General features: G+C 47.4%; 1 protein-coding gene across 11 annotated transcripts in view; it reads left to right on the forward strand.

Annotated features, from left to right (window-relative positions):
• Nucleotides 1–17,785, forward strand: part of TRIM9 (tripartite motif containing 9) — a 91,351-nt gene extending 73,566 nt beyond the window's left edge. For 4 of the 11 annotated variants that reach the window (XM_063948413.1, XM_063948414.1, XM_063948416.1 and 1 more), the window contains exons 8-12: nt 1,111–1,221; nt 6,484–6,507; nt 7,540–7,843; nt 8,114–8,276; nt 9,350–17,785. In XM_063948413.1, coding sequence (XP_063804483.1) covers nt 1,111–1,221; nt 6,484–6,507; nt 7,540–7,843; nt 8,114–8,276; nt 9,350–9,415 — 668 coding nt within the window. In that variant the 3' untranslated portion in view covers nt 9,416–17,785. Of the gene's footprint in view, nt 1–1,110; nt 1,222–6,483; nt 6,508–7,539; nt 7,844–8,113; nt 8,277–9,349 lie in introns of those variants that run through there. The other 7 variants (XM_063948419.1, XM_063948421.1, XM_063948422.1 and 4 more) reach the window with 4 other exon arrangements.
• Nucleotides 17,786–18,176: the final 391 nt, after the last annotated feature.

The following is an 18,176-nucleotide window of genomic DNA, read 5'->3' on the forward strand; positions in this document are numbered from 1 at the left end:
GGAACCAATTCCATTACTGAGGTCTTATCTTCCGCTGTATCAATATTAGCGTGTGTGCAGCCTATCAGATCGTAGGGACAGGTTGCAGTCTTGTGGTATCTGGTTTAGCTACCCCCCCCCCCCCCCCCTCTTTGTCCAGTTCTTATGTTCTGTAGCTCTTGTTGTATTTATTGTTAATGTGAATTAATAGTAGACGGTCACACATCCTGTAGCTGTATTTATCATTAGTGTGACACAACAGACGATCGTACATTCTGTAGCTGTGACGGTAAATACAACGCTACTTCCAGTACATGTCTGTATGTTGGAGCCGCTCTAGAACCGATGCTGGTTATGTTTGCGGTTACGGTTATATATTTGTGCTGTCGTTGGCTATGTAATGGTCCAGTATTTGTGTTGCAGTGTTTTGACCGCGTAAAGGACAGATTGATAAATGGTCCTTTTGTTTTTTGTGATGTTCCTGAGCTTAATTTCGTCTCTTGGATCCTGATATAAGATTTTAGTGACATTGAGTTGATTTACAGTCAGGTGATATAACAATTTTTGCATTCTCTACTGTGCATTTGGGAGGTGAAGTGAACCAGTTAGCTACACAAGTGGAGGGAGCCATTTTGTGTCCTGAACTAATATTTGGGAGAATGCAGCCTGACGTTGACCACCCAACATTTCACATATCAGGAAAATGCCACTCCTCCAAAAGGGGGTGTGTCATGTTAGGGGACGTGGTCCCGTCTCCGTGACCGTACACCCCTTCCACCCCATTCCCTCAGACCAACATTTAATTTCTGTGAGGATCACAGTCGCTTGCCACATGCCCCCCAACTTCCTGTGAGACGGGATGGCAGGACAGTCCCCTCGAATTGTCGCCGTCTCAACGAAAATGTGTCAGTTAGAGGTACGTAGGGGCCACTGACATCACTGAAGCCTGAAAAGTGATCTCATTAGCTCATAGTGGATTGATAAAGCTGCATATTCTTGAATATTGGCTATGTCTACAAAATGGCTGCCTGCACAGTGTGTAGCTGACAGGATCCCTTTTATCAGCAATTTGTGATCTGTATGTACAGTGACGCACACCTACATTTACATGCATGTCTTTGCTTACGCTAGGTTCTTATCCTCGAATGTCAGCATGCCTTGCGGCTCGTTTGCAAATCAACACCATGCCCTCTCCACTCGAATTCCTCCAAAACTCAGAACAGGAAACTTGTGTGTCTCCAGGTAACGGCTCCCCCTCACAGCTCATCTCTCCCGGGTGCAACACACATTTTCGTCAGTGAACCGTTGTGTATTAATTACCGGAAGCACATGTCATCATTTCATTACGTACAGAGCTACGTCGTTGGGTTTACCCCTCAGTGATGTCGCTGGTTCCCGATCCACATACAGGCCGCATTTTCATAACTACTGGTTCAGCCATTCATGAGAACGCGGCCTATCAGCTCAGTACGAAACAGTGGTCACCGGGGCGCGTCACATTTCCAGCTATAGATGGCCAGTCTCCAGGAGTGTACCTGAAGGCAATTCACCAGTCTGTAAAGTGTGGTGATGGGATTTATCAAGCCTTGGAGAGAGATAAATTACACGGTGATAAAGTACCAACCAATCAGCTCCTGACTGTCATTTTTCAAACACAGCCGGGAACATGGCAGTTAGGAGCTGGTTGGTTGGTACTCTATCACCGTGCAATTTATCACTCTCCGAGGCTTGATAAATCTGGGCCTATGACAATTCCATCTGCAGATGTCCTGTCTTGACGGATGGCGCAGATGGCGTGACGAAACCCTGGCAGCGTCTTTTCATACCGGTTTTCCGTAAGGAAGATACCAACATTAGAGGAGTATGATTTACAGACAGAGGGGGGGGGGCTTTATTCAACAAAAACAAATATGACTATTTTAGAATCGCCAATGTTTCAGCGTAGAATATTTAGGTTTCTACACGATTATTGGTGGTCATTCCGAGTTGTTCGCTCGCTAGCAGTTTTTAGCAGCCGTGCAAACACTATGCCGCCTCCCACTGGGAGTGTATTTTAGCTTAGCAGAAGTAGGAACGAAAGGATCGCAGAGCGGCGGCAACGTTTTTTTGTGCAGTTTTAGAGTAGCTCAAAACCTACTCAGCGCTTGCGATGACTTCAGACTGTTCAGTTCCTGTTTTGACGCCACAAACACTCCCTGCGTTCGGCCAGCCACGCCTGCGTTTTTCCTGGCACGCCTTGCTTTTTTCCCGAACACTCCCTAAAAACGGTCAGTTGACACCCAGAAACGCCCCCTTCATGTCAATCACTCTGCGGCCAGCAGTGCGACTGAAAAGCTTCGCTAGACCTTGTGTGAAACTACATCGTTCGCAGTACGTTGCGCGTGCGCATTGCGCCGTATACGCATGCGCAGATGTGCCGTTTTTTTGCCTCATCGCTGCACAGCGAATGAATGTAGCTAGCGATCAACTCGGAATGACCACCATTAACCGTACAGATGCTGCACCTCAAAAATATGTTGTTGGTCTTTTTTACACGGTAAGGTGGTTACACGCGGTTATATTACAGTAGTCACTTATTTTCATCTCCAGTTATGCTGAGTGATTACCTCACGTAGTCTGATTTTATTCTAGATTTTATAGCAGGATTTAGTTACAGACCCAGGGCCGGATTTAGGGGGGGGCGAAGGGGGCGACCGCCCCCCCCCCCTAACACAGTCATAACCACACCCACTTTTGAGCTGAAGAGAGCTCTCCAGGGAGAGCCTGAGGCAGAACGCTGTCCTGCACCGCCCCCCCTAAAAGAAAAGTCTAGATCCGTCCCTGTACAGACCTCGCTGTAAAATGTGAGAGTCACAATAATAGGTAGAATGACAAGTGTTAATAGATTGTCTGGCGGCTAGGGTGACGCCACTGTTGCGAACTGGGGGCTGATCCTTGGGGATTATTACGGTCTTAGTGATTGGTCTCAGACATAGCATTTGCGATTCCACAGGGTCAAATGCAAATACTGTATTAAGGGCCTAATTCAGACCTGATCGCACAGATGCCGATTATCGAACGACTGCGCATGCGTACGGATCGTAATGCGCAGGCGCGAGTCCAAACTGCGGAAAAAATCCTGCAGGTTTTTTTTTTAGCGCCACGCAAACGCAGGCTGATTGACAGGAAGCGGACGTTTGTGGGTGGTTACTGGCCGTTTTCTGGGAGTGTCAGGAAAAACGCAGGCGTGCCCAAGCGTTTTCAGGGCGGGTGTGTGACGTCAGCTCCGGCCCGATCAGCCTGTGTGTATGGCACTGTAGGAGTAAGTCCTGGGCTGCGCATAGACTGGAAACATCATTTGATGGTGAGTGAGTTGTGAACGGATTTGCAGATGTCCGCTGTCTGGTGATGTTTTCGCATGCCGTACACATGCATTCCCACACTTGCACGGGGCGGGTTTTCACTCTCTATGGATGGCGGCTATGTGATCGCAGACCGCTGTAAAAACGCAGAAGAGCGATCAGGTCTGAATCGAGCCCTAAATTTGATAATCTGACATAAAATGATTAATGCGTTAAATGAATGAGCCTGAAGTGTACGCTGAAAAAAGGTAACGTAGAGTGAAAGTTTAGGGGTTAAAGGTTCTCCTGTTAATTATAATGAAGTTTGCCGGGAAAGAAAACCAGACGAAATGATTAAAAATAAAAGGTTTTAAGGTCGTAGTGAATTGCCGTATTTTAACATGATTGAAATAGAAAACTCCGGCAATTCTTGTGGTTTTGTACCCTTAATACTCCGGCACAATACCGACTCCTACATCCCGCCCCCCTCAAAATCCCAACAGTCGGAATGCCGATTTGCAGGGACTATTCCCACTCCTGGGTGTCCACTACACCCATAGAGTGGGAATAGAACCTGCGTTTGCAGCCACCAAGCCCGCAACGTGACGAGCGCAGCGAGCCCGCAAGGGGCTTCATTGCGCTCCCCCCAACCGGCATTCTAATCCCCAGGATCCCGGCATCTCTAGAGTGACCGGTGGGATCCCAAGCGCCGGTCACCCATACCCAGCCCGTATATAAAGTCATTGATTCCCACTCTCATTATGGGGGGAGGTTTATCAAAGTTTGGAGAGAGATAAAGTGAATACTTTAGATAATTGATTCATATAATTCTACGTGTCTATTAGCAGGAGAGATTGGAATTGAGCTTTTGGAACAAATGATCTTCCTACAGGATCAGTATGTGATCGCGGCGCACGGGATCCCGGCGTTCGTAATATCGACACCAGGATCCTGCTGGTTAAAATACAGACAGGGGGGTTTAAGGGATGTTCTCCCCACCCCCCTAACCCTAACCCTCCATACCCGCAGCCAAACCATAGCTTCCCCCTTAGTACCTAACCCCCACGTCCCCGCTGCCTACACCTAACCTAACCCCCCCTTGCAGCCTAACCCTCCAAGGGCGGTGCCCAACCCTAACTCCACCTTCCCTAACCCCCAGGGACGCTGTCTAATCCCCCTGAACGCGACCTAAATCTAACCTCTCCCCTACCCCCTCCGCGGCTTCATTGTCCTGCGCCATGGTGACTCTTCATTCGGGATCCCGGCTGTTGGCATTTAGAATTGTCAGGATTCTGACTTCCGGGTTCCCGATTGCTTCCCCTTCCTACAGCACACAATGCAGCTGGAACATTTATGGGACATGCATGCTAAATCTGTCCATTGTAAAACGCCCTACAGTGTTTCCACATACAGTGGGGCTTATGCAGAGTTACAGCCGTGCCCCCGTACAGCGTTGCTGCAGTCATGCCAGACGTCCCCTCTCGACACGCCAGGTCCCAGGAGACTGCGGGCATTGGGTCTTGCCACACCTGTATATCTGTGTGTGCCTGAGTCTCTGAATCTGTACACAAAGTGCTACAATGTCGCAGATGCTTATTTTTTCCCAGTACAAGGTCTGTCCTGCTCCGTTTACAGACTCGCACAGAATGCTGTACTGCAGGTGGGGCAGATGTAAAACGTGCAGAGAGATTGAGAGTTGGGCATTGTCACATCGCTTGTCACCGTTGTGTGTTCAGTCTCCACAGAGAGCGATTGGCCGGCTCATTATCATGGCGGTGTGTGACTAGAGGCCTAGAGCTGTTCCCATGGTAACACACCATCGCTCACAGATTTGGCAGCAGGAAGAATAACAGAAATAGCACAGCACATTAGGTACACCTGTGTAGTACCCAGAGTACCCTCCTTTGCTCCTTAGTACTTTGTGACATGGCTGCTGCAAGGTGCTGTTCCCGGCCCAGGGCTGCGGCATGGCGTCACACAGTTGCTGCAGATTTCCCGGTTGCACAGTCATGCTGCGAGTCTCCCCTTCCCCCACATCCCAAAGCTAAGACCTGGTGACTATGGAGGCCGTGATTGGGGTACACCGAGATCATTGACAGATACATAGAGCCAGCATGAGGTGACACGTCACATTGTTCTGCTGGAAGTGACCATTAGAGGATGAACAGGCTGTGGCATTTACACAATATTTAATTGCTGTCGAGGAGCCCTAATGTGTGCCAAGAAAATATCCCCCACACCATTATACCTGCACAGTTGGCGGAAAAAAAGGAATGATCCATGGATGTGTGCAGTGTCAGACAAATTCTGACCCTACTATCTGCGCATTGAAGCAGACGTCAAACTGTGTCAGACCATGCAACGTCTTTCTAATCCTTTCCTGTCCAGTGTTGGTGACTTGATCATTCCACGGTCAAAGTCACTTTTCTACCCCATTCTAGTTCTTGGACTTAGCAACAACTGAACCTCTTGACCATGCGTGCATACTTTATGCATTGTGTTGCTGCTGCACTGCAATGCTACTTTATATCATTGGGGTCATCTCTCCCGGGCAGGTAAGAATGTACCAGTTGTATTCCGGCTGGTCCCCACACTGTAGTATTTGCCGTCAGTAAGTATATAAAGTCTTTGTGCACACAGAGTGTGCAGGTTGCTATCAGGGAAGTCGGTGTGCGGAGTTGCGGTTCTTCCTGACCGTATTCAGCCCCGGAGTCTGCAGCCGCCATCAGATGAGGTTCTAGCTGTGAGAAATCAGCTATGTCACGCACGTAGCTCTCCAGCTATGATTTTCTCTGCAGCCCATCTTTCCTCGCCTGCCTCTAATGACTCTGATCACAGACACCCAGCCTGTGATACTATGCCATCAGTCTTTATGCCAGTAACTGCTCTCCAGGGAATTTATGCAATCACTGCAGGACGCAGTTGTAGGACAGACCGGCGATGATTATTAACCGTGTAACGACTGGCATAAAACCTTTATGAGCCGGCTCAGGATTATGGCAAGGCAAAACCTTAGCAGTGCCGGTGGAATTGGGAAGATGCTACCATATCCACCAGTGTGTCTCACACACTGAGCTTAAAAACTGGGATTACTGAGAACAGATGTGACAGAGCCCGCTTTACAGCAGTAATTATACTAACACCCTGTTTCTGCCCTGCACGCTTCTCGTCGGATATCTAACAGTTGACATTAAAAAGCTGGTTGCAGGTAGGGACAGGGGAGGTCTGTGCATGTGAATGGAGGAAATCTCCAGGCCTGCATGCGATGTACATGTCACACTTGCTGCATGCAGTCACACCGTGGCATTGATCACAGGCTGTCGCATTTATTGCATTTTTTTTGTTATTTTTGCACTTGCATGGAGTAATGCGTTGTCATCTGATAATTGTGATTCTGAGTATTACTGAATAGAGCTGTGATTATTAGTAGTTATACTTGCGGGGACGGGGAACTCATTGAGATCGGGCCGCGAAATGAGCACGATTTACGGACAAAGAAAAGCATACACAAAAATAGCCCCAACAAGATTCCTAGGCTTTAGATTTACTAAAGCTTCTAAAATTGAAAAGTGGTGATATTGCTCATAGCATCCAATCAGATTCTGTTTCTCATTTTCTAGAATGCAATAGAGAAATGATAGAATCTGATTTGTGCTGTAGGAACCCCAAGTGAAATTGGACCTCCATTAAGGAGGACCCAATCTGCAGAGCAGTAATGCGTCCTTCCTGCAGTGTAACTGCTCCACTTCTCTGCCCTGGTATAGGAAATTACTAGGGCCTGGTTCTGAGGTGGGGCACCTGGACACGCCATGTTGCACTGCAGGTGGGGCAGGTGCGACGGTGCGATCCAATGTTTGTTGTCTGCATATATGTTCATGTCTCATACTTTTACACTTTGCGGAAGTTGTTTCTGTGCGTTATTCTAGCTGCATAGTTGCTTTTGTGAGCAATCTCCTTTTTCATAAAAATGTCCTCCAAACAGCGGCTCCACCCACCGCGCAGTAACCATGTGTGCCATACAAACCAATCATCGCATTTATCAGCAGTCACTTTGTATTGATCGTTTGCTGTTTATCGTGACAGATGCGGCTGTTTATTTACATCCTGCATGTTCCAGCTTTCTGCTCTACAATCTGAGGCATCAGAGAGTTAGTTCTGGTGACTCCCGTCTGTCCGCTGGTCCAAGCAGTAACTTGAATGCATCGTAACCATGTCTGTCTTATCTCTTTGTGGGGCATAGTGGCCTGGTTCGCCTTTGACCCCGGCTCAGCGCACTCGGATATCATCTTCTCCAACGACAACCTGACCATCACGTGTAACAGCTATGACGACAGGGTGGTGTTGGGGAAAACTGGCTTCTCTAAAGGGGTCCACTATTGGGAACTTACCATCGACCGATACGACAATCACCCAGACCCTGCCTTCGGTGTGGCCCGCGTTGAGGTGATGAAGGATGTCATGCTGGGTAAAGACGACAAGGCGTGGGCCATGTATGTGGACAATAATCGCAGCTGGTTCATGCACAACAACTCCCACACAAACAGGTACCAACATTTGTTCCTCGTCTGTAATTACTCAATAGGGGGCTCAATAGATGTATATGAGACGCTGTATACTTCAAATATGAACCATGTTAACATTAAAACAGGAAGTAAATATTAGGTGAGGTTCTCCCCCCAGTCTGTAGACAACACAAGGAAGCAACAAGGTCCATCAAACGTATCTCCTCAGCCAATAAAGTTTTGCTTTGCATTGTTGTTAAAGCGTCTGTTGCACTATCCAGTGTCGTTTCATCTGTGCCTTTTTTATTACAGGACGGAAGGGGGCATCACAAAGGGAGCCACTGTTGGGGTCCTCCTAGACTTCACTAGGAGAACGTTGACCTTTTCCATTAATGAAGAGCAGCAGGGACCCGTGGCTTTTGAATGCATGGAGGGGTTCTTGTTTCCCGCTGTGAGTCTCAATAGGAATGTCCAGGTAATTATGCCGTTTGTCTTTATATATAGTGTGGACTAAACAAATGAATCTTCTTTATTGGATGTGGAACAATGAATGTCTCTTACTGTAGATCAATAAACCACATAAGTGTCATTATTCTGATTATGATGTGTAGCCACTAAATACCTAATAATGCTGGCCCAGGGGGTGGATACAATGATAAAGAAGAGCCAAATGGATCTTTGCGAGAGCCACTACACCCATTGAGACACTCAAACCTTAACCCAAAACTTTTGAATGCCAGCAATAACTATATAGGGCAGATTAGCTTCTGGGTTGTCCATATGCCACGAAGTCCAGAAACCCCAGTGGAAATTTGGGGGATAAGGTGTATATATAGGTACTTGTAGAGAATATTAAAGGTGGCAATCAAACCGATAACTTGTGGCAATCACATGGTTAACCATCGATGACCTAATCGGTACTTTCCATCAATGTCAGGAAACTATAAATAGAAAACCATTGATCGGCGTCACTAGCGGCGATTCATGGGTTAGGTTGGTTTGTTTTAGTGTTACCCATATATTGATTTCATGAAGAAATGCTGGTCATTTTATTTCACTTATATATATATATATATATATATATATATATATATATATAATATATATATATATATATATATATATATACACACACATGGGATCAGGACTGAGGATCTTAGAAAAAGCTCTAATCTCCATTATAAATGATGTCAGAAATACCTCAAAGTCCAAACAACATTTTGCTTATTTACATATTGGAGATGTGCATTTACAGTTTAGGTTCTTTGGGCTGTACTGGCGCACACTTATACACCGTTATTCCTACAACTAACCATGCACCACCAGTCTTCAGTATAAAATCTAAGGTAATCTGCCGTAATCATTTCACTGCACTGAAACCCGAACTACCAAAGATAATAAAATCACAATGCAAATCCCTTGACCGTCATCTTGGTCCTACGTGAGCCAAGTGCATATAAAAGTTGAGTAGAGTTAATAGTAACTGGGTAAACCTTATGATCAATATGTGTATACAGTAATATCAAGCCAATGTGTTCTCAATTGCAGGTAACCCTCCATACCGGTCTGCCAATCCCCGGTTTCTACACATCAAGAGCATCTTTACAGTCTTAAAAGTGCTGATGTGACAGAAATGGCTTTTATCTTTCTCCCAACATTCATCACATTGAACGCCAAAGCAGCAAATAGTGTCCATGGAGAGAGAAAAGCTACAGGCAGTATTCTGTACACCTTGAAGGAACAGAAGCTACAGGGTCTACTTACCACACCTCTCCCAAGATGTCCACACCATGCCTCTCCGAGATGTACAAACCACACCTCTCCAAGATGTCCACACCATGCTCATTTGAGATCTATAAACCACACCTCTCCAAGATGTGCACACCATGCCTCTCCAAGATGTACAAACCACACCTCTCCAAGATGTCCATGCCAAGCTTCTCAGAGATGTACAAACCACACCTCTCCAAGATGTCCATGCCAAGCTTCTCATAGATGTACAAACCACACCTCTCCGAAATGTTTATACCATGCCTCTCCAAGATGTACAAATCACACCTCTCCACAATGTCTACACCTCCCCATGTTGTCTACACCACACACCTCCCAGATATTTAAACCTCTTCATGATGTCCACACTACTCCTCTTCATGGTTTCCACACTAGACCCTCTCAGTGACGTCCACACCACACTTCTCCTTGACGTCCACAACACTCCTCTTCATGATCTCCACACCTCTCTGAGATGTACAAATCACACCTCTCCAAGATGTCCACACCATGCCTCACCGAAATATATACAAAACATACCTTTCCATGATATTCATACCAAACCTCTCAATGTCCACACCTCTCCTTAGTGTCCACAGTTCACCCTCTCAGTGGCATCCACACCACACCTCTTCATGGTGTCCACACTACACCCTCTCAGTGGTGTACACACCACCCCTCTCCATGATGTCCACACTTCTCCGTCTCAGTGACGTACACACAACACCACACCTCTCAGTGGTGTCCACACTACACTCTCTGTGTAAATTCTCATCATATCTCTCCATGATGTCAACTCTGGTAAGACCCCAAGGCTGATTACTGGAAAGCCTAGGTCATTAATGGCTGCATTCCTAGCATGAACTCACCATGTATACACATTCTTGCTGGTTTATTTGCTGCTGCTACAACTTCAAGGATCCTAAAACTGTAAACTTAACATTGGATAATTGAAATCAGACACTGAAAGTACAGGCTTCTATCTCCACGGGAGACTGCAAAACTAGTTGCTTCTTCTAAAATGGATCATCAACAAACGTTAACCAGCCATGACAGAAGTCTTTTGCGTTGGAATCGGAATACTTTTCTAATGGTAATGATGTTCTGAGTTTGGACGAAAGATCAACCATAGCTTGTATATAAATATGTTTCTTAATATGTTGTTCCCCTGAAGAATATTCAGTAGGCTTATGTCCCCGATCATGATACAGTTGTCTGTATGGTGCTTGTTAAATTAGAAGTGGCAGTGTCTTACAAATTCCTATAGTCTTTTTCATAAGGTTCAGAAAGTGATGTAAAGCAACATGTGTGGTCCAATCCGTGCACTTGCTCATATTCCATGGAGTCTTTCCCACTAGGCAATATGGGCACCTCCTAAGGGCAGCATATGATCTTGGGGCATTAAACTTTCTACCAGTACAACTGAATGGTAAAATGTACATTAGTGCACAGGCAATATGTCCTCCTACTGATTTTTATAAGGTGGATCTTTTTCTAGACACAACAGTATTGCAAGACAAGTGTAGTGTAATTATGTAGAATCTTTTCAAACCAATAGGTCCTTTTGTTCTACAAGTCCTTCATAGATGGTGTCAACATAAACCCAAATTCAAGCCAAACATGGAATCAGTGGTTAGCTACGCCCTCTGGTCTTTCACACTGGTTAACGCCCAAATCACTTTCCCAAGTCTATAGGTTTAGACGTAATAGTTATCTGAGTGTTTGACGAAGACAAAAGCCTCTAACGTCCTAGAGGATGCTGGGGACTCCGTAAGGACCATGGGGAATAGAAGGGCTCCGCAGGACATAGGGCACTTTAAGAAAGCTTTGGATTCTGGGTGTGCACTGGCTCCTCCCTCTATGTCCCTCCTCCAGACCTCAGTTTTACACTGTGCCCAGAGGATGAAGGGTGCACTGCAGGGAGCTCTCTTGAGTTCTTTGCTACAGAAAGCATTTTTGTTTGGATTTTTACTTTTTCACAGGGAGCACTGCTGGCAACAGGCTCCCTGCATCGAGGGACTGAGGAGAGAGGGGCAGACCTACTTAACTGATAGGATCTGCTTCCTCGGCTACTGGACACCATTAGCTTCAGAGGGGGTGAACACAGGTTCGTCCTGGGCATCCACCCCCGGAGCCACGCCGCCGTTCTCACAGAGCCAGAAGAACAGAAGCAAGAAGACGTCTCAGGCGGCAGAAGCCTTCAGCTTCACAGAGGTAACGCACAGCACTGCAGCTGTGCGTCATTGCTCCACATCACCTCACACACTCCGGTCACTGTATGGGTGCAGGGCGCAGGGGGGGGGGCGCCCTGGGCAGCAATAATAACACCTCTTGGATGGCAAATAGGTATATACATGTACAGCTGGGCACTGTACATGTATATAATTGAGCCCCCGCCATTTTACACGATTTCGAGCGGGACAGAAGCCCGCCACCGAGGGGGCGGGGCTTCTCCCTCAGCACTCACCAGAGCCATTTCTCTCTCCACAGAACGCTCTCCCCTGCTTACACGCGGTGAAGGGGGGTTAAAAAGAGAGGGGGGGGGGCACATAATTGGCGGATAAAGTATAATACAGCGCTGCTGGGGAAAAGCATTCTGTGTTGGTCTCCAGGTTGTTGCGCTGGGGTGTGTGCTGGCATACTCTCTCTCTGTCTCTCCAAAGGGCCTTTCAGGGGAACCTGTCTTCAGAAAGTTTCCCTGTGTGGTGTGTGCAGTGTGTCGGTACGTGTGTGTCGACATGTTTGATGAGGAAGGCTCGCTTAATGTGGAGGGGGGGTGCTTGAATGTCAGGTCGCCGTCGGCAACGCCGACACCGGACTGGGTGGATATGCTGAATGTCTTGAATGCAAATGTAAATCTCCTGCATAACAGATTAGACAAGGCTGAAGCTAGGGATCAGTCAGGTAGCCAGTCCGTGCCTGTCCCTGTGGTGCCAGGACCTTCAGGGTCTCAAAAGCGCCCCATATCCCAGGTCGCTGACACAGATACCGACACAGATACTGACTCTAGTGTCGACTATGAGGATGCAAAATTACAGCTGAAGGTGGCAAAAGGTATTAGGTACATGATTATTGCCATAAAGGAGGTTTTGCATATCACGGTGGAACCCCCTGTCCCTGACACAACGGTTCACATGTATAAAGGGAAAAAGCCTGAGGTCACGTTTCCGTCCTCATTTGAGCTAAGCGAATTATGCGAAAAGGCTTGGGAGTCTCCGGATAGGAGACTCCATGTTCCCAAAAGGATTTTCATGGCGTATCCTTTTCCACAGAAGGATCGGATACGATGGGAATCTGCGCCTAAAGTAGACAAGGCGCTGACACGTTTATGCAAGAAGGTGGCACTGCCTTCTCCGGATACTGCTTCCCTCAAGGATCCTGCTGATCGCAAGCAGGAAATTACCATGAAGCACATTTACACACATTCAGGAACTATAGTTAGGCTGGCCATGGCGTCGGCCTGGGTTTGTAGTGCTGTCGTGGCATGGGCAGACTCCTTATCTACGGAGATGGGCACCTTAGATAGGGATACCATTCTAATGATCATGGAGCTTATCAGAGATGCTGCCTTGTATATGAGGGATGCTCAGAGGGACATTTGTTTACTAAGCTCTAGAATAAACGCTATGTCTATTTCTGCTAGGCGGCTCTTGTGGACCCGACAGTGGACGGGAGACGCCGACTCAAAGCGGCATATGGAGTCATTGCCTTACAAGGGGGAGGAGTTGTTTGGAGAAGGCCTCTCGGACCTTGTCTCTACTGCTACGGCCGGAAAATCAAATTTTTTACCTTATGTTCCCCCGCAGCATTCTAAGAAGGTACCACATTATCAAATGCAGTCCTTTCGTTCCAATAAAAACAAGAAGGTACGAGGATCGTCCTTCGTTGCCAGAGGTAGAGGCAAGGGAAAAAAGCTGCAATCCGCTAGTTCCTAGAAGCAGAAGTCCTCCCCTACTTCCGCAAAGTCCACAGCATGACGCTGGGGCTTTCCGGGGGGGGTTAGATCAAGTGGGGGCACGTCTTCGTCTTTTCAGCCACGTCTGGGTTCAATCACAGGTGGATCCCTGGGCAATAGAGATTGTTTCCCAGGGATACAAACTGGAATTCGAAGACATGCCCCCTCGCCGGTTTTTCAAATCGGCTCTGCCGGCTTCCCCCTCAGAGAGGGAGCTAGTGTTAGCGGCAATTCACAAATTGTACATTCAACAGGTGATAATCACGGTTCCTCATCTCCAGCAAGGAGAGGGTTATTATTCATCCCTGTTTGTGGTACCGAAACCAGACGGTTCGGTCAGACCCATTCTAAATCTAAAATCCCTGAACCTGTACTTGAAGAGGTTCAAGTTCAAAATGGAATCGCTCAGAATGGTCATCGCCAGCCTGGAGGGAGGGGATTGGATGGTGTCCCTGGACATAAAGGATGCGTACCTTCATGTTCCGATTTTCCCCCCTCACCAGGCGTTTCTGAGATTTGCAGTACAGGATTGTCACTACCAATTTCAGACGTTGCCGTTTGGTCTTTCCACGGCCCCGAGAATTTTCACCAAGGTAATGGCGGAAATGATGGTGCTCCTGCGCAAGCAGGGAGTCACAATTATCCCGTACTTGGACGATCTCCTTATAAAGGCGAGATTTCGGGAGAAGTTGCTGGACAGCGTGTCTCTGTCCGTGCAGACGTGGCAGATGCACGGCTGGATTCTCAATTTACCAAAATCCCAGCTAGTACCTGGAACGCGTCTGACCTTTTTGGGCCTGATTCTAGACACAGACCAAAAAAGAGTTTTTCTTCCGGTGGAGAAGGCTCAGGAGCTCATAGCCCTGGTCAGGAACCTTTTGAAGCCAAAAAAGGTTTCGGTGCATCATTGCACAAAGGTTCTGGGGAAGATGGTGGCTTCCTACGAGGCCATCCCCTTCGGCAGGTTCCATGCGAGGACTTTCCAATGGGACCTATTGGACAAATGGTCCGGGTCCCATCTACATATGCAGAAACGGATCACCCTGTCTTCCAGGGCCAGGGTATCAATCCTGTGGTGGCTGCACAGTGCTCACCTCCTAGAGGGTCGCAGGTTCGGCATTCAGGACTGGATCCTGGTGACCACGGACGCGAGCCTCCGAGGTTGGGGGGCTGTCACACTGGGAAGAAATTTCCAAGGTCTCTGGTCAAGCCTAGAGACTTGTCTCGACATCAGTGTCCTGGAGTTAAGGGCCATTTACAACGCCCTACGCCAGGTGGAGGAATGGCTTCAGAACAAACCGGTTCTGATTCAGTCGGACAATATCACGGCAGTGGCTCATGTAAACCGCCAAGGCGGCACAAGGAGCAGAGTGGCCATGGCAGAGGCAACCAGGATTCTGTGCTGGGCGGAAGGCCATGTAAGCGCACTATCAGCAGTATTCATCCCGGGGGTGGACAACTGGGAGGCGGACTTCCTTAGCAGGCACGACCTGCATCCGGGAGATTGGGGACTTCATCAAGAAGTCTTCGCACAGATCGTGGATCGGTGGGGGCTGCCTCAAATAGACATGATGGCGTCCCGTCTCAACAAAAAGCTAAAGAGGTATTGCGCCAGGTCAAGAGACCCTCAGGTGGTAGCGGTAGACGCTCTGGTGACACCATGGGTGTTCAGATCGGTCTATGTGTTTCCTCCTCTGCCTCTCATACCCAAGGTGTTGAGATTAATAAGACTAAGAAGGGTCAGAACAATTCTCATTGTTCCAGATTGGCCAAGGAGGACTTGGTATCCGGATCTGCAAGAGTTGCTCACAGAAGATCCGTGGCCTCTTCCTCTAAGGCAGGACCTGCTGCAGCAGGGGCCCTGTCTGTTCCAAGACTTGCTGCGTTTGACGGCATGGCGGTTGAACGCCGGATCCTAGCTGAAAAAGGGATTCCGGAGGAGGTCATTCCTACCCTGATTAAGGCTAGGAAGGATGTGACATCGAAACATTATCACCGTATATGGCAGAAATATGTTTCTTGGTGTGAGGCCAGAGCTGCTCCTACGGAGGAGTTCCATTTGGGCCGTCTGCTTCACTTCCTTCAAACGGGAGTGAATTTGGGCCTAAAATTAGGGTCCATAAAGGTCCAAATTTCGGCCTTATCCATTTTCTTTCAAAGAGAATTGGCTTCTCTTCCTGAAGTACAGACTTTTGTGAAGGGAGTGCTGCATATTCAGCCTCCCTTTGTACCTCCGGTGGCGCCTTGGGATCTTAACGTGGTATTAAGTTTCCTCAAGTCACCTTGGTTTGAACCACTCAAGACAGTGGAGTTGAAATACCTCACTTGGAAAGTGGTCATGTTGTTGGCCTTAGCTTCTGCAAGGCGTGTTTCGGAATTAGCGGCTTTATCATATAAAAGCCCATACCTGATTTTTCACGTGACCAGAACAGCTAGGATCAGGAAGACTGAAGCTCTGTTTGTTCTGTATGCGGCCAACAAGGTTGGCGCTCCTGCTTCAAAGCAGACAATTGCTCGCTGGATCTGTAACACGATTCAGCAGGCGCATTCTACGGCAGGATTGCCATTGCCTAAATCGGTTAAGGCCCATTCCACTAGGAAGGTGGGCATACTTGGGCGGCTGTCCGAGGGGTCTCGACACTACAACTGTGCCGAGCTGCTACTTGGTCGGGGTCAAACACCTTTGCAAAGTTCTATAAGTTTGATACCCTGGCTGAGGAGGACCTCCTGTTTGCTCAATCGGTGCTGCAGAGTCATCCGCACTCTCCCGCCCGTTTGGGAGCTTTGGTATAATCCCCATGGTCCTTACGGAGTCCCCAGCATCCTCTAGGACGTTGGAGAAAATAGGATTTTACTTACCGGTAAATCTATTTTTTTAATTGCTAATATTTTTTTTTTTTTTTCTAGTGTTCATTGCCTCCTTAAAGCACAACCTTTAAGCCTCCTGCTTTTGTAAAAATTTGAAGCGGTGGTTAATTTGTCTGACTATAGTTATATCCAAGCTTTGCTGCCCTCCGGTGGCGGCAATAAGAATTAACATTTATTGTGTACCTTTGGTACTAAGGACGCAATGCCAAACCGCATCTCGAGTTTGTCAATATATCATACATATCTTTCAACAATAATTGGATCATGAAAAAATATATTTCCAGAACTTTCCTTTCCTCTGCAAGTACGCACGTTATTTTAGATCGCATGCAAGCTAAGGCTTCTCCCCCTGCGTGCTACTTTCTTCTGGCCACTAGCCATCAAAGTCCCTTTTATATCCTATTGTCACGTCCTGAACTTGGAGTAACTGCCTGTCCGCTTGGGTTGCCCAGGTGACCAAGTGAATGGTTTCATCTTATTGTCACTTGGTACAGCGGTTTCCAAACTTGGCCCTCAAGGAGCCCTATCAGTACATGATTTAAGGATACCCATGCTTAAGGATGATTTAAGTCCGTTTAATTATCCCATCTCTGCACAAGCATTGGATATAATTACAACCTGGACTGTAAGGGTTCCCTGAGGAGCAAGTATGGCTTGGTGCATTCTGCGACAAATGCCAGACTGGACGAAGCACTAGAAGTCTGCTTTAAGTTCCTCCTGCAGCTCAGTGTCCCCATGTAATTGTTTTGCTGAGCGTTAATGCTGTGGAATGCTGGAGGCGATGCCGGGAACGACGCAAAGCGAGCCATCTTCTGAGAGCGCGCGAGAATTCGCTGACAATAGCGTTTGAAGCCCCGGCACCAGAATCTACTAGGCTTTGTTGCCGCACATTAAACGTGCCTCGTGCACTTTGATTTTTAAAGCCAGTGTGTCCTCTGCTTATCGAGCCAGCAATACACAATCTGTAACAATGCAGTAACTATCGCTCCAGGGAGAGTGGGCAATCCGCAAATCAATGTAAATAGGTGATTTTAGCTGTTTGTGTTGAATATATAAATATATATATGTAGAGTTTTACCTTGCTAATTTATTTTAATTGGTGCTACTCCGTCCACTTGCTGTGTGTGCATTAGCTAATCTTGGCTACAGAAGATCTCTGTTGCGGGACAACGCTGACGGATTCCTTTATTTTTCTGATGAGTCGCAATGGCTGGGCCACAGCGTGCTTGTTCGCCACTCGTGGTGGATAATCCTCATTACAATGCTTATTGGATCGCTGGTGAGTTGTAGCGCATAGTTGACTTGTATGTGTAGCAATTGCCCTCTGCAGACGCTGTATTAAAGACTATAAATCATGTTTGTTGTTACCAATAAATTAACTTTCGGAGGGAGATGTTGCAGTTTTGATGTATTTTATTTGCTATTGGCTACAGATGATCCGGGTAAGATCCTATCTGACTACTATGTGCAGCTGACGTCACCTGCCGGGGTGTCTGCCTAGCACTTCCAAAGCACTTGGCCACCTCCCCTAAAAATAGCTTTGAGTTGCCGCATGGCAGTGTTAGGTGAGTGCACTATTTTCCCTCCAGGTACCAGCAACCAGGACAATTAGAACCAGAGAAGCCGGGAGGAGATGTCTATTTACATAAGACGCCCCCTGTGGCATTTGCATAATCTTGCTCTGTCGATGCGTACAAAGATGCAGCCATTAGCGTCCACGCTCTGAATCAGCCCCTTACTTACAGGTTTGGTGTCCAGACTCCATATGCAGTCAGAGGTCTA

The sequence above is a fragment of the Pseudophryne corroboree genome, chromosome 12, assembly GCF_028390025.1.
Source record: "Pseudophryne corroboree isolate aPseCor3 chromosome 12, aPseCor3.hap2, whole genome shotgun sequence".
Classification (NCBI taxonomy): domain Eukaryota; kingdom Metazoa; phylum Chordata; class Amphibia; order Anura; family Myobatrachidae; genus Pseudophryne; species Pseudophryne corroboree.